General features: G+C 36.1%; 2 protein-coding genes across 39 annotated transcripts; one reads left to right on the plus strand and one right to left on the minus strand.

Moving 5' to 3' along the window:
* Positions 1–2,092: 2,092 nt before the first annotated feature.
* cav4a (caveolin 4a) lies at positions 2,093–6,735 on the plus strand. Its single transcript, XM_084394755.1, has 3 exons — positions 2,093–2,442; positions 4,384–4,571; positions 4,937–6,735. Exons 1-3 carry the CDS (start codon positions 2,224–2,226, stop codon positions 5,085–5,087), a joined length of 558 nt encoding a protein of 185 aa, XP_084250881.1. The 5' UTR covers positions 2,093–2,223; the 3' UTR covers positions 5,088–6,735.
* A 135-nt stretch (positions 6,736–6,870) lies between these two features.
* Positions 6,871–13,149, minus strand: nfya (nuclear transcription factor Y, alpha). Of its 38 annotated transcripts, none has more exons than XM_084394729.1 (10): positions 13,032–13,149; positions 11,211–11,347; positions 10,955–10,993; positions 9,720–9,866; positions 9,292–9,423; positions 9,042–9,147; positions 8,758–8,906; positions 8,467–8,643; positions 8,207–8,317; positions 6,871–6,966 (listed from the first exon to the last, which is right to left on the minus strand). In XM_084394729.1, the coding sequence occupies exons 2-10, from the start codon at positions 11,289–11,291 to the stop codon at positions 6,907–6,909; spliced, it is 1,002 nt and encodes a 333-aa protein (XP_084250855.1). In that variant the 5' UTR covers positions 11,292–11,347; positions 13,032–13,149; the 3' UTR covers positions 6,871–6,906. The 38 variants fall into 38 exon arrangements, with proteins under 38 accessions (XP_084250855.1, XP_084250854.1, XP_084250848.1 ...); XM_084394728.1 differs by having other exon boundaries at positions 9,271–9,423; XM_084394722.1 differs by having other exon boundaries at positions 10,922–10,993.
* Positions 13,150–13,784: the final 635 nt, after the last annotated feature.

Consider the following 13,784-nt stretch of genomic DNA (forward strand, 5'->3'; position numbering starts at 1 on the left):
AATAAATGCTGTTCTTTTGAACTTTCTATTCATCTAAGAATCATTAAAAAGTCTATCAGTTTCCACAAAAATATGAAGCAGCACAACTGTTTTTAACATTGATAATAATTAATAAGAAATGTTTTTTGAGCAGCAACTCAGCATTTTAGAATGATTTCTGAAGGATCATGTGACACTGAAGACTGGAGTAATGATGCTGAAAATTCAGCTTTGCATCACAGGAATAAATTACATTTTAAAATATATTATCATGGAAAACAGCTATTTTAAACGGTAAAAATATTTCACAATATTCGTTTTATTTCTTACTATATTTTTTATCAAATAAATGCAGCCTTAGTGAGCAGAAGAGACTTCTTTCAAAATCATTAAAAAAATTAAAAAAGCATTTGTGTATTTCTACTCAGTCTCTTATATTCTTGTTCTGCTATTGAACTTCTGTCACTGTGTGTTTATGAAAATCTTGTGACTTATTCCAAAGTTATAGAACATAGTAAATCTGCCAGAGGACAGCTGTTTCACAGTATTCGTGCAGCAAGTATTTAAACAGATGTTTTAGCTGAATTCTGTGTAGTTTAGATCGGTTCAGCTCTCAGTATATCATCTGAAAGCATGTTTCATGTAATTATATCTCCATCATATTTAGGGACATGTTTTTAATTCTAATGGGAGATTTGAATGCAGATTAGACTTAACGGATAAAGCAAACTAAAATGGGGCGGCTGGCAAAATAATGTTTTTGAAAAGCGATGATCCAACCGCACAATCCAAACTGAGCAAAGGTGAACTGGAAAAAAAATGCTTTATACTGTGAGATTAAACAATGATGGTGATTAATATGAGAGCTTTCCAGAATGAAACATCTGACCATGTACAGACAAAACAGACGATGAATCAGGTGTCAAATATCACTGAAGAATGAACCTTTGAACTCTTCAGTAAGCAAGCAGCCACCTAGCAACCAAACAGAACACCCTAGCAACCACGTACAGTTGCAACACCCTGGCAACCACTCACAACACCCTATCATGGCGGCTAGTTTTTCGAGTTGGCTACAAAAAGATTTCTGTTTTCTCAAAAGTAATACAAATGTATACAAAATCACCAACATGTGGTAATAAACACTGTATGAATTAACGTGAGAGTGAACATTTGCAGGATTTATTGTTATGCGTTTAGTATTTGCTAGGAGATCAGCTGTTGGGTTATAAATAGAAACCAATGATCTGTTAATGGCTTTAACAGTGAAACGCATATTCCTAAAAGCATAATGTGAAATCTGCAAGAATTTCCCAAAAGCCAACAGAGGGGGTCGCTATTGAGCGTGTGTGTGTGTGTGTGTGTGTGTGTGTGTGTGTGTGTGTGTGTGTGTGTGTGTGAGTGTGTGTGTGAACATTAAATGGCAAAAAGCAGTTTTGCTATTGGATATTGCTAGTTATCTATTCTGTACATTAAGTTTTTATTAATACTTCGAATCAGTTTTCATTTTAAAACCATTTCCATTTCATTTGAATTTTAGGTAAAATTTGAAAATGAAACCGAGAAACGTTACTTTGTAAAAAAATATTACTTTCAAGTGACAAAAATGTAATAACCCTGGTCCTTTCCTAAATACTTTAGGTTCTAAATTTTGTGTATATTTTGTTATACAAGAAAATAACATTATTCATATTAATATTTTGGCTAAGTTTTCCTGGAAGAGGAAGCCTTTTCAAATACATATCTGCTAAAAGTTTACTTTGCCAACTTTTAGTATATAGATGGCCCCAAAAGACAAAAAAGACACATACTCATTCACTAATAATGTCCAAAGAGTTTAATATTATAATCACTGGAGTGCAATACTCCACACTGATCTAACTAAATCCTGATCAGTGCTGAAAATCAATGCTTCCGTTCATAAATGTCATTCCGTTCTTGACCCGCAGGTTCTTTAAAGAGCTCTTCTAAGCTTATAACCAGTTGCCTGTATTTGACCAGTCACTAATGGGGTATTTATAGCAGATGTATCAGTGGGGGCTGGCATCTTCCCAATGGGGACTGTTTGGGAATGCCTGCTAGGGCACGGTCACTTTCCTAATATATCCCATATCCCTGTTTCAGCTTCAAGACAGCACCTCGACTCTCCATTCACAGTGTATATGTGTGAGAGTGTGTGAAACTGTTTATGCATGTTTTGATGCTGTTGAGGACCCGCTTTATGACCTTACGACTTTCATATTGATGACGGGCACCATGATGCAGAGTACGGACGCAAGGGAAACTGAGATCGACCTGAGGGATGCAGGGGATGGAGAGGACGACGAGGGACAACAGACGTGGAAGACGCAGCTGGAAACCGTCCTGGAGGAAGAGGAAGAAGAAGATGTGATCTCTACACAGAGTGACACCAGGCCTCTGATCAATGAACGGGACCCAAGACAGATAAATGAGTGTCTTAAGGTAATCGCTTCATGTCCGACTACAATATGTCTTTATTGCAGCACTATAGAGTCTATAGAATGTCATTTTTTTTATGGTGGCAGTGACTGTTGTGGAGCTTTGGACCTTCAAGAACCAGGAACATAATAGTGCCGGGTGAAATCATGACAAACCACTATATGTACTAGTGAGTGTTTAGAATAGTCTCGAAATCTCCAAGCCATCAAATGATCTTGTTTTCCAGTACAAACATCTAAACATTCTTAAATCAAGACGCATTTACTTGAGAAGCAACATGATTTAAAGACTGAAAATCTGTAAATGGGGGTAAATAATAAAAAAAAAAAAAAACTTAAATCAAAGGGGAAACAGGTTTCTTTTTCATAACCATATTGATAAACAAGACTTAATAAATTAAATTGAGTCAAATTGATTGAGTTTATTCTTAAAAGAAGAAAAGATATGTCAAAAAAAAAAAAAAATTATTTCAAAGGGAAAACAATATTTTCTTGTTTTATGCATCATCTTTTAATTTATGCATTGATCTTTTTTCAGAAAATGACAGAATATTAAGTCTTGTTTTCTGGAGAAAAAAAAATATGCTTAAAACAAAAAATTACGTTAATTTAAATTATCTTTTAACCCCATTGACGGATATTTTTTCTTGATTAATATTGATTAATTTTTCAGCAAAAAATACAAGATATTAAGTTGCTTGTTTTCAGGAAGCAAGACTTAATATCTCAAGTAATTCTCCTTTTCAAGTAAATCTATCTTGGTTTAAAGATTTTTTTGATATTTGTAATGGGAAATAATATAAAATACTGAGTTTGATCAACAATATTCCTAAAACTTTGTATTTAATGACTTTTAGATTAGTTTAAATTAGACTGAATTTACTGAATCTATATCTGGATCCAAAGTAAAGAACATTGTATTGATATTGTAGACAACCACAGCTGGTAGCAGGAGATGGATTAGAAGAACATGTGTGAATATCTTCAGTGATGTGTAGACAATAATAGCAACAGCTTCTTGAATGAGCTGACCAGACAAATTACACACTACTTTTAGCTTTAGGGCTACTGTACTATTGTTTATGTTATGAACAATTGCTAAAACTAAATTGCAGATTGCAGTATTCAATTTAAAATACTTGAAGAGGTTGAAATACATACCAAATACAAATACTAACTGCGTAGTAGGCCTACCACACACAGATATAGGAGAAGACGTAGAGAAATACCCTCGTCCAGCTGTAGTACTAAAGTCCCACCTTTCATTTAAAACAGCCAATCAGCTGTTTTACTATACTAAAAAAAAGCAAGAAAAAAAAGATACATTTTTTTATTTTTTTTACCATTGTTAGGTATATTGGTGATGTTAGTGAAAATGAGCTTAGCCACTAACTTATCCAGCTTGTCTATCACTATTCAAGTAGAAGCTGAATTTATATATTTAAATGTAGAATCATATCTAAAATGCAAAATCAAAAATAAATCCTGATTTTTTTACTACTGTTGTCAGATTCATTGGTGATGTATTTGAGAGAAAGATTAGCATATCCAGTGTTAGCTTAGCCAGCTTTGTCTTTCCCCTGTTCATGTAGAAGTTAATTGTATTCATACATTTAAATGTTGATTCACGTCTTAAATGTAAAATCAAATCTAAATCATGATTTATGACTACTGTTGGCAGGTTCATTGGTGAATTAATGTATGTTGGTAAAAGATTAGCGAAGCCAATAGTTTAGCCAACTTCTTTCCCTGTTTGTGTAAAATGAAGGGCTAACGTTACTGTATTTGAATGTGTTCATATGGACTAAAATGAATAAAAACATGGTGCATTTTCCAAGATGGCTGTCAGGTGACCCGACTATCATTAAAGCGACATTTTAAATTTAAGGTAGATGTTGTTGACATAACAAAAGATGCTACTTTACTGAATTTTCTCTTCTGACAGGTTCGTTTTGAGGATGTGATAGCAGAACCGGTGTCGGTGCGCAGTGGGGATCGGGTGTGGATCTGGAGTCATGCTCTTTTCGAAGTGTCCAGGGTCTGGTTTTACCGTATCATCACGGCTCTGCTGGCTGTTCCAGTGTCCCTCATTGCTGGGATTCTTTTGGCCGTCCTCAGCTTCGTTCACATCTGGTATACGAGCAGATTACATAATGCTTTTAACCTAAGCGACTTAGGCTATATTGCATTAGCATTACCTGAGAATCAAACCCATGACCTTGCCATTGCTTGCACAGGAATGCACAGCATGGAACACTGAATATTATGGAAAGCCAATTTTAAAAATATACATATATTATGATTGCAATTGGTCTTTCATGCTAAAATCTCCAGCATAATTCCCTGCATATAGATATGATAGGCATACTAAACACAATTTTTATAAAGAACTGATTTCTTTTTGTTTCCAGGTGTAAGAAGACATTTTAATTAGGCTACTTATTTATTTCAATTAAGAGAAAGAAATCCTAAGCATTCACTTTTTACTCTTGTTTCAGGTTCTTTACGCCATGTGTGCAGGTTGTCTTGATAAACACCGGGTGGTTGCAAACTTTATGGAGCAGCGTTTTAGACATAATCATCCTACCCTTCTTCCAAAGCGTAGCCAAGTGCTGCAGAGGGATTAATGTTGTTCTCTCACGGGAATGAGAAACATTCACTGGAATCGGTTGAATCAAATTCAAATGGGAATTCACACTGAACTTTTGGGCAGATGTGTGGCCATCTGGCTCCTGGTGCATGTCAAGGGGGACCATGCCCAAATGCTAAGCGGGATGAATGTTAACTCACTGCCAAAGACTGACAAGAAAAAGATATTTGGAAATGCATGAAGGTTGCTCATGTATGAATGTATTTTTAAAGGGACAGATCAGCCAATAATGAAAATTCTGTCATTTATTCACTGTCATGTTATTCAAACCCCACGTCTTTCTTCTGTGGAGCTTTTTATCATTTGTATCACCTTATATGCTCCATGAAAGAAATAATACTGGTTGGGAACGACATGAGAGTGAGTAAATGATGACAGAATATTCATTTTCTGATGAACTAACCCTGTGTGTTTTATACAGACTTCATCAATGTTTTCGTTTTAAGTAATTTCTTAATTTCCTACCAAAGGTGCCATAAAACATGTTTGCAGCTGGTGCGGGTTGAGAAATCCTGCATTTCGGTTTATGATAATATGGTTAAACATACGGCTATTAACATCTATTGTGTATTCTGATGACCTGTTTTGCATTGCATTGAGGACACATTGTGTGTTCTTTGAAGTATTCTCAAGGCAAAAGCACTTTCACTTGAAAATATAACCAATTGTTCCCAACTATCCAATTAAATGGCTCACTCTTCATATGCTAATATGAGGCCTCCAAAATAACAGTAAGGGCTGATTCAGTTATATAACGCACTCAGCTAAACAATCAATCTGCCATTGTCATTTTAATCTGATTAGCTCCATTCTAGCGCACCCTAGTGTTGGGGAGATCAGATCCATGCACTTCCCATTTTAAAATGCTCTCCAGATTTTAAAGCACATTCAAAATTCTCTCGAGGTCTTAAAGGAATAGTTCGCCCCAAAAAATGAAATGTACTCACCGTAATATCATTCTAAACCTGAATTACTTTCTTCTGTGGAACTTAAAAGAATAAAGGTTCATTTTTGAGTGAACTATCCCTCCAGTAGAGCTCAGGGTACAGATGCATCATGGATCTATAAATAATAGCAATCAAACGGGTGTGTCCGTTACTTGGAAAAGGAAAACACAAACATGGCTCGACACATACCAAGAGAATGTGTAGATGCTAAAAATTGTCTGACATTTCTAGTGTTTCATTGGATGTCTAAAATGTTGCATTTAAGTTTAAAAAGCAGTTTTTGCAACCATGTACAGAATGTCAACCTTTATTTTCAAACAAGGAAGACATAAGTAGAAAATACAAAGAGATAACTGAAGGTTTTCAATAAAGGGAGATGTTTCAGTGCGGGTGGATGTACAAATGGTTGGGGGATCAACAAAAAAAAAAGCGCAAGTGCATAGAAAATCTTAACATTTCACAGTCTGATCCAGTATACTTAAAAACAACCAGTGGCACATCCCATAGAATAAAACTAAAATGAAATTCACATTTTTGTGATTCTTATGTCATACCATGTTAGTTTTGAATTAAATAAAGAAATGGAGTGGAATGAAATGCCTATACAAATCATGAAAAAAAGTCTTTCCTCATGAATTCAGCAAACACCTTGTACATCGTTTAGCCTTGTGAGATGGTTTAAAAACTCAAAATTCCCAATATCTCCATGTTCTACCTGGCAGTATTGGATAACTAAAACAATTGCTCAGTCTATACGAGAACGGAAATGAAGCATATTATAAACAGGGCTTCGGGGAAGTAAAAAAACATGTGTTGGAATGAAGAGGGTCTAAAAGAGTGTAAAGGACTAAACCGTGGAGGAAAGGGTAGTTTATGCCACCTGAATCATCTGGCCCACTGTGTCCTCTTCAGCTTGATCCTGCTCAGATTTCTGTGAGGAGAAAGGAAGATAAATAAAGATGATGAAAATTTCATCAATATGTGCTATTAGGGGATGACTGGTGTTGAGTGAACTCTTACCTGTTTGAACTGATTGAGAGAATTTTCTGCTAGTGATCAAATTGTCTGATATACAAAATATTAGTGATCGACTCAACTCTAAAATACATTTCAAACCATCTGTGAGATTTATTCATCAACTAATGAGCCTAAAAATATATTACATTTTATAATATTGAAGAATTTGTTTATATGCAACCCTTTGCACAATAGAAATTGAATATTTAACATGGGGAAAACTCTTTATCAGCATGTAAAAAAAACTGCAAGGCATTACTAACAAAGTATAAATCAAGAACAATGGTTTATTTGCATAAAAAGGGCATATATATATAATCAAGTAACAAACATAACTGTAATGTAAATGCAAACAAGAGCCCACATACAGCCCGCTGTAAGAAACATAAAATGGCAAAAGCAATAACAAAGCCACAGCTTTGGACAAAGACAGAAGAGCGTTGAAAGGTGCAAGCCAAGCCATACATCACAAATGAAAACAGATCATTTTGAATGACTATTCATACCAGTAAGATGGTAAAAAGGACAAATAAACAGCTTAATCCAGTGAGTTTTTACAGCATGGAAGGACAAACGGCAGAAATGCAGACAGAACAAAGATGGCAAGGCTGAAGATTTCCCTTTAAAGTAGCAGTTAGACATTTAAGACAAGAAACCTTTAACATTGACAGGGTCAAATGTGCTAATCACCCATGTTTACAGCTGAAGCTTTCTGAAAGAAGCCGTTTCCAATTAGCAGAGCTCAAACATAATATCTTTAGGCTGCACACTAACATGTGCAGCTAAATAATGAAATGATTAAAAAAGCTGCAAGGAAGCACAGCAGTTACAAACATGGGAATAAGCTGTACATTGTATTTGCTCAACCTATATACTAGAACATATATACTAAGATCTTAGTATGCATGTTCAGTTTAACTAAGTTGGAAATGCCAGTAAACCCACAGACAGAGACAGTTCGGACATGAGTATGTCACAGACGCATGAGGTAGCTCAGGCACAGAGCCGCAGCGTATGGATGATCTAAGTTAAATTAGGTGTATACAGCGAGTTCAGTCTTTCGTGTGGAACACGGGCTGGGATTGGATAGATCACCCCAGAGGCGGGGCAGAGGTGGCTGGCCAATGAGAGCTGAGCTCAAGCCCCTCGCTCACCTTAAGAGCCTGCATGGCCATTTCTTCTTTTTCCTTCGGAGAAAAGAAGCGTCCACCGTCTCCGCGCTTCCTGGCCATGGCGTGACGATGACGGGACTCATGCAGGTATTTCTGGAAGGGAAAACATATTGAAGAGGTGGTCAAGGTACATGATTATTCGCATACGTGCAGTCAATCACATTTCAATTAAATATGTATAATGAGTCATATGTATTATATTTATCACTGCAGATGAAGCATTGCAGTAAAATTATACATACTCTTCTCTCTTTGGGTATTTTGCCCTCAGCCTCTAGTTTGGCACGGGCTTGTCTCCTTTTGAGAATCCGGTGATACTGTTTAGCGTTGACGTACAGAGGTTCCTCCTCCAGCATTTCTGCTCCAGGAAGAGGAATGCGCTGCATTGTGGGAACCGACCCGCCACCCCCTGGGACCATCTGATTCAATTATAAAAACACACACACAAATGTTAGGAAATATGGCCTAAATAGATCATCTGTATAGCAAGAAGTCCCTTTGGGTTATAGATAAAAGTGACCAGAAATACTCACCATGACCATTCCTCCAGCATTGACCATGTTTCCCGCCATGGGAAGAGTGACCGTCACTGTGCCCTGGCCGGTGTTAGTGGTGTTTGTGTTGGATCCAGCTGAGACTAACTGAGCTCCTGCTAAAGATGCAGCTGGAATAGTGATCATTCCTGTACGGAAAAATAAAAAAATGCATATCGTATGAAGTGTCTATTTAAAGTATGACTAGCTTAACCTAACTTTGAACTGCTTAAAAGTGCATGATGTTTATGGGTTAGTGTTTTGCAGTGGAGTAGCAGTGTTACCCTGCTGCAGGATGGTCCCATCCGCATTAACAGGCTGGTAAACGATGGTCTGTCCTTCAGCGGTTTGAGCCACCTGTTGACCCTGTACAGTGATCTGCTGCTGACCCTGAGAATATACAAAGGACGAGTGTTTATTTAACATGAACTTGCGTATTTAACTGCAAGAGATGCTTCTAGCAGGTGCTCCTTTATGTTTGTTGAAATATGTGTCAAAATGAAGTTAGCAAACCTGGAATATATCGTAGGATACCTGGTTCTGTCCTGCAGTGACTGCAGTTTGTGGCTGTTGAATGATGATTTGTTGGGTCTGTCCCTGCTGACCCTGTAGCTGTAAAGTCTGTCCACCAGGAAGCTGGATCTGACTGGGTTGTACCAACTGAATCTGTGGCAAATTTAGTCATTTCATTTCAATTACATCCCCAATATCTGATGGAACACTATACTGCTGTGGCTCTCAACCTTTTTGACTTAGACTGGTTCTTCAAAAACAAAAGTTGAATTAAAATAAGAAATATCTTGATTTTCTGTTGTTTTGTCTTATTTTAAGTCAATTGAACTGGTTGAGAACCACTGCTATATAGCATTAATTAAGTATTAAAATAACTAGAGAAATTGAATAAGTTGGTGAAAATGGTACATTTTTAACCAGCAACTGCATGTGAAATGAGCTCCACCCACCTGCTGAAGCCCCTGTGTACCAGATACTGGTACTTGCATGATGGTTTGACCTTGTCCTCCTGTCATGGCCTGTACCATTATGGGCTGCCCAGAGGAAGTGATGAGCTGACCCCCACTGACTTGTACCATAAGAGGTTGCCCTTGGACCTTAGAAGAGGATGCATGCAAAAATAATAATAATTAGTTTTATGTCAACTTTAAGATAATTTACCTATGGAAGCCCATTTCTGACACATAAGAAAAAAAGAGTTAAAATCAGACTTAAAAGTCATAATTTTGAGATAAAGTCGTAATTTAAAAAAATGACGTCAGAATTTTGACGCACTTAGAATGTAATAATTTCACCTTTTTAATCTTATAATTTCAACTTTTGAAATCATAATTTTTTTTATTTCGATTTAGTGTCGTAATTTCCACTTTTCAATTCATAATTGACCTTTCATCTCATAAATTAACGATAACTTTTTTCGATCTTTTGTAATAATTCTGAGTTTTTAAGTCACTTTCAACTTTTGACGTCGTAATTGCAACTTTTTAAGTGATTATTCTTAATCTCATAATTGTGACTTAGTATGTCATAATTTCGACTTTTTATGTCATGACTTTTGTTATTATTTTGACTTTTTAAGTTATAATTTTGACTATTCATCTCATAAATAAGACTGTGTATCATAATTACAACTTTTTATGTCATAATTATGACTTACCAGAGCTTGTTTTTTTTTTTCTTATGTGGCAAAAATGGGCTTCCATACATTACAGGCATACGAATATGAAATATTTCAGTTTGTAAAAGCGGTTTCATTATGATATACATTGAGGCATTGCAAAACACAGATGCATGCAACAAAATGCAGTGCATGTGAATGTCCGAAATGCAAAACGTCAGTGGTGCAGCTGTTCTGTACTTGTTGGAGATTTTATAAAGCAGTTTGCACAACAAAGCATGCTAAAAACTCATGCATGTGGGTGGTCTTTGCACACTGAAATTCTTGTAAATCATAGTGAGTGATAAACTTAAACTGAGACAGATGCAATAAGCACACAGGTCACAGATATCTGATACCTTAACATTGCATTCGTCATTAGTACAATGAAATACTAGCAAACTGATCTCAGACTCAGATCAGAGGCAATGCGATTTGAAATGACATGCATGGGGATTTGGAGACAGCAGAGGGGCTCAGAAAGCCAACCACTACCTGAAGAACCTGCTGGGTTGCAGTCTGGCCTACCTGAGGCTCAGTCTGCAATTGCACCGCAGTCACTGTGCCCTGGGCCAGAGATAAGGGACTGTCACCATACTACATACTGACTAACGTGACTCGCAGATTAGTAAAAACACACACAAAAACGTTCCTTCTATGGTTTTATACCACACTGAGATGCTTTATTACTACATATACTAGTCTTTTTGATGCATTTTGGAGTACAGACTTCACTAGAGTACATCATTACCAGATAGTACTGTCTGTAAGTTTCACACATTACCTGTTGTTGGATCTGTCCACTGTTGGTCTGCACCACTATCTGCTCTCCACTACTTGTCGTGGCGGTGGTGTACTGCTCCATGTTTGCCGTCTGACTTCTGCGGGTTATGAGAGATGAGATCAAAATGGAACTTAAGTCTGAAAAAAAAACAGCAACAACATGTTGTAGCATTAATCTGATCTCTTATGCAACAGCACATGCATCTAATGAAAGAAGCTTAAAAGATAATGCTGAACTGAATTGCTGGTTTACAACATACAGAATTTTAGTCAGCTCTTTAAATTGTTATCTTTGTTTATGACATTAGTGAGCAGATCCTACATTTATATATGCACGTTTTTCCCCAAAAAACAATTGGAAATTTAAAAAAGTATTTTTGCCATTTCTGGTAATACTGTGTATTAAATTAATTCCCTGTATTGTTACCTTTGCATGTTTATAGTTTACTGGACTTATTTAAGTATTTTAATTTTAGACTTGTAGCACAATGGTTTTCTTTTAAGTACTTTGGTGTACCATATAAATATAAATGGTACAGAAATAGTATCAAGGTGTATATCAAAGTAATACCATTTGATACCAAAACTGTATCATGGTACAAACACACATACAAAGTACATTTAAAAATATATTTTTAAGATAGAATCACTTTTATGGTCCTCTTTTCCTCTACCAGGGAAATAAGAAACCTAGATATTATAATTTTCCGTAAGAACCTTCGTTGTTGCGATTTATTATTGTGTGATATTCATTTCTCAATATCATTTCGTTTTGCTTTCAGTCCTGAAGTTTTTGCATGCTTAAAAAATAAAAATAAAAAAAAAAGTAAGGAATGGGACACCATTTTCTGTTAATGAAAACCATTTGTCATATTTTTCATTTTGATGTTGTCTTCATATTTTTTAAACTGAGAAGCAACAGAAAAATCTGCTATAATCAGATTACATGAAATATATGCAAATCTTTTCCTATTTACATGATTGAAATATAAATGTTATGCTGAATGACATTACAAGCATATTGTTGTTGACCTTGCTTGTAGATTTACTACAGTAATATAAATCAAATATAGGAAACGACGAGAAAATAGTTTTCTATAACTAAAAGCACAAAGAAGAACACTGTGTTTGGGTTTCGCTGCTAGTTTCTATTACCATTAAATGTATCAGCTGTTCTTCAGTTTCACCCGTCGAGTCTTTGTATCGTCACTGACGCTTTTGTTGTGTTGCAACATGCATGTTTCTCACAAACGAAACTCTTTCTACTTTAAACAGCACATTTTAAATAAGACTTGTCAATATTGCAGTATTTATATGGTGTTAATAAAAAAATATGGTGGCTTATTTCTCTTTGTCTAACATTGCTGGCGCTGCGTTAGCACATCGATCTCCGTGTTCTCATGCACTAGCGTGTTTTTTTGAGCAAACCAATGATTAAAGCCAAACTAATACTAAGACTTAATAACCCTCTTTTGGTTGATTAAAACCAATACTTCAGCATACTGGCTGCAATCGACATTTTAGACCTTGCGAAAGTCAGGAAAATATACAACAAAGACTGGCCTAAAACTGGGCCTATATGAGACGCCAGCGCTGCTTAACGGAAAAACTACTAAATTAAACCACATCTCGAAATTGTTTATCGTTTTAACAACATAATTAGAGACAAACACGTGCATGCCGTCCACTGAGTGGACCTTGACATACACAATCCACACTATTCCTGTTTATAATGATTTTAGTCATTTGGTTGGTCCGTCACACACCAATCCCCAGCTAACCGACCGAGTCCCGTCCCCTCCCAGCAGCCGCGCTCACTCACCGTCCTCGCCGCCGCCCGATGCACCTCTGATTGGCTCCGATAGCGGCGCCTGGAGCCCAATCACACGACGCGTCTCGCTTAGGAGCCAAAATGGCGCACTAGGCAAAAAACCGCGATGAAGCTCAAACGCCCCTCCTACAAGACAAAGACCACGCCCCCTGTCAACACTCTGACAGACGAAGAGCTGTGCCGCCTGTGCGAAAGAACAGTCATTTAGAAATGAATACAGGAATAATAAACAATACGAATAACATTAACACTGCGGATAGTAAATTAATAAATAAATACATACATGTAAGAATACATGTAAATAAACATAAAATAGCCTACAGAATTACAGAAATGAATACAAAAAAATCTGTGAATTCACGACTATTTTTTGATATTTTAAATTTTATTAGATTATCTTTTGAATTTCTAAATTGACTGAATTAATGATCCATTAGAATAAAGCTTGCTAACTTTATCAGCTTTAGTCCCACATGATGTATTGTTTTAGTTTTTTTCCGTTTTTTTTTACATGATTCCATTTAGCTTTTCCTCTCTCTGCCATTATAAAACCACACTGAGGCAAACTTTCATGCTAGTGTTATGTATTTCTCAATTATCATTCTGTTTCAAGTCTTTGTTATTTTATTAAATGCTCACATAAAATAAATAGGAAAAATATTACAGAATTGTGGTGTTCTTTGTTAATTTTAAATATTTTTCATATGATGTTATTTATTGAACTGAGAAGAAAAGGAAAATTTG

This window comes from Rutilus rutilus (genome assembly GCF_951802725.1).
Source record: "Rutilus rutilus genome assembly, chromosome: 22".
Classification (NCBI taxonomy): Eukaryota; Metazoa; Chordata; class Actinopteri; order Cypriniformes; family Leuciscidae; genus Rutilus; species Rutilus rutilus.

Coding starts and splice junctions, on each gene's coding strand:
- nfya (XM_084394713.1), bottom strand. CDS start 11,291: ATGGAGCAGTACACCACCGCCACGACAAGTAGTGGAGAGCAGATAGTG. Junction 8,907..9,041: donor TGGGACCATCCTGCAGCAGG/GTAACACTGCTA, acceptor TTTTCCGTACAG/GAATGATCACTATTCCAGCT. Junction 8,318..8,466: donor AAATACCCAAAGAGAGAAGA/GTATGTATAATT, acceptor TTTCCCTTCCAG/AAATACCTGCATGAGTCCCG.
- cav4a (XM_084394755.1), top strand. CDS start 2,224: ATGACGGGCACCATGATGCAGAGTACGGACGCAAGGGAAACTGAGATC. Junction 2,443..4,383: donor AGATAAATGAGTGTCTTAAG/GTAATCGCTTCA, acceptor CTCTTCTGACAG/GTTCGTTTTGAGGATGTGAT. Junction 4,572..4,936: donor CTCAGCTTCGTTCACATCTG/GTATACGAGCAG, acceptor CTCTTGTTTCAG/GTTCTTTACGCCATGTGTGC.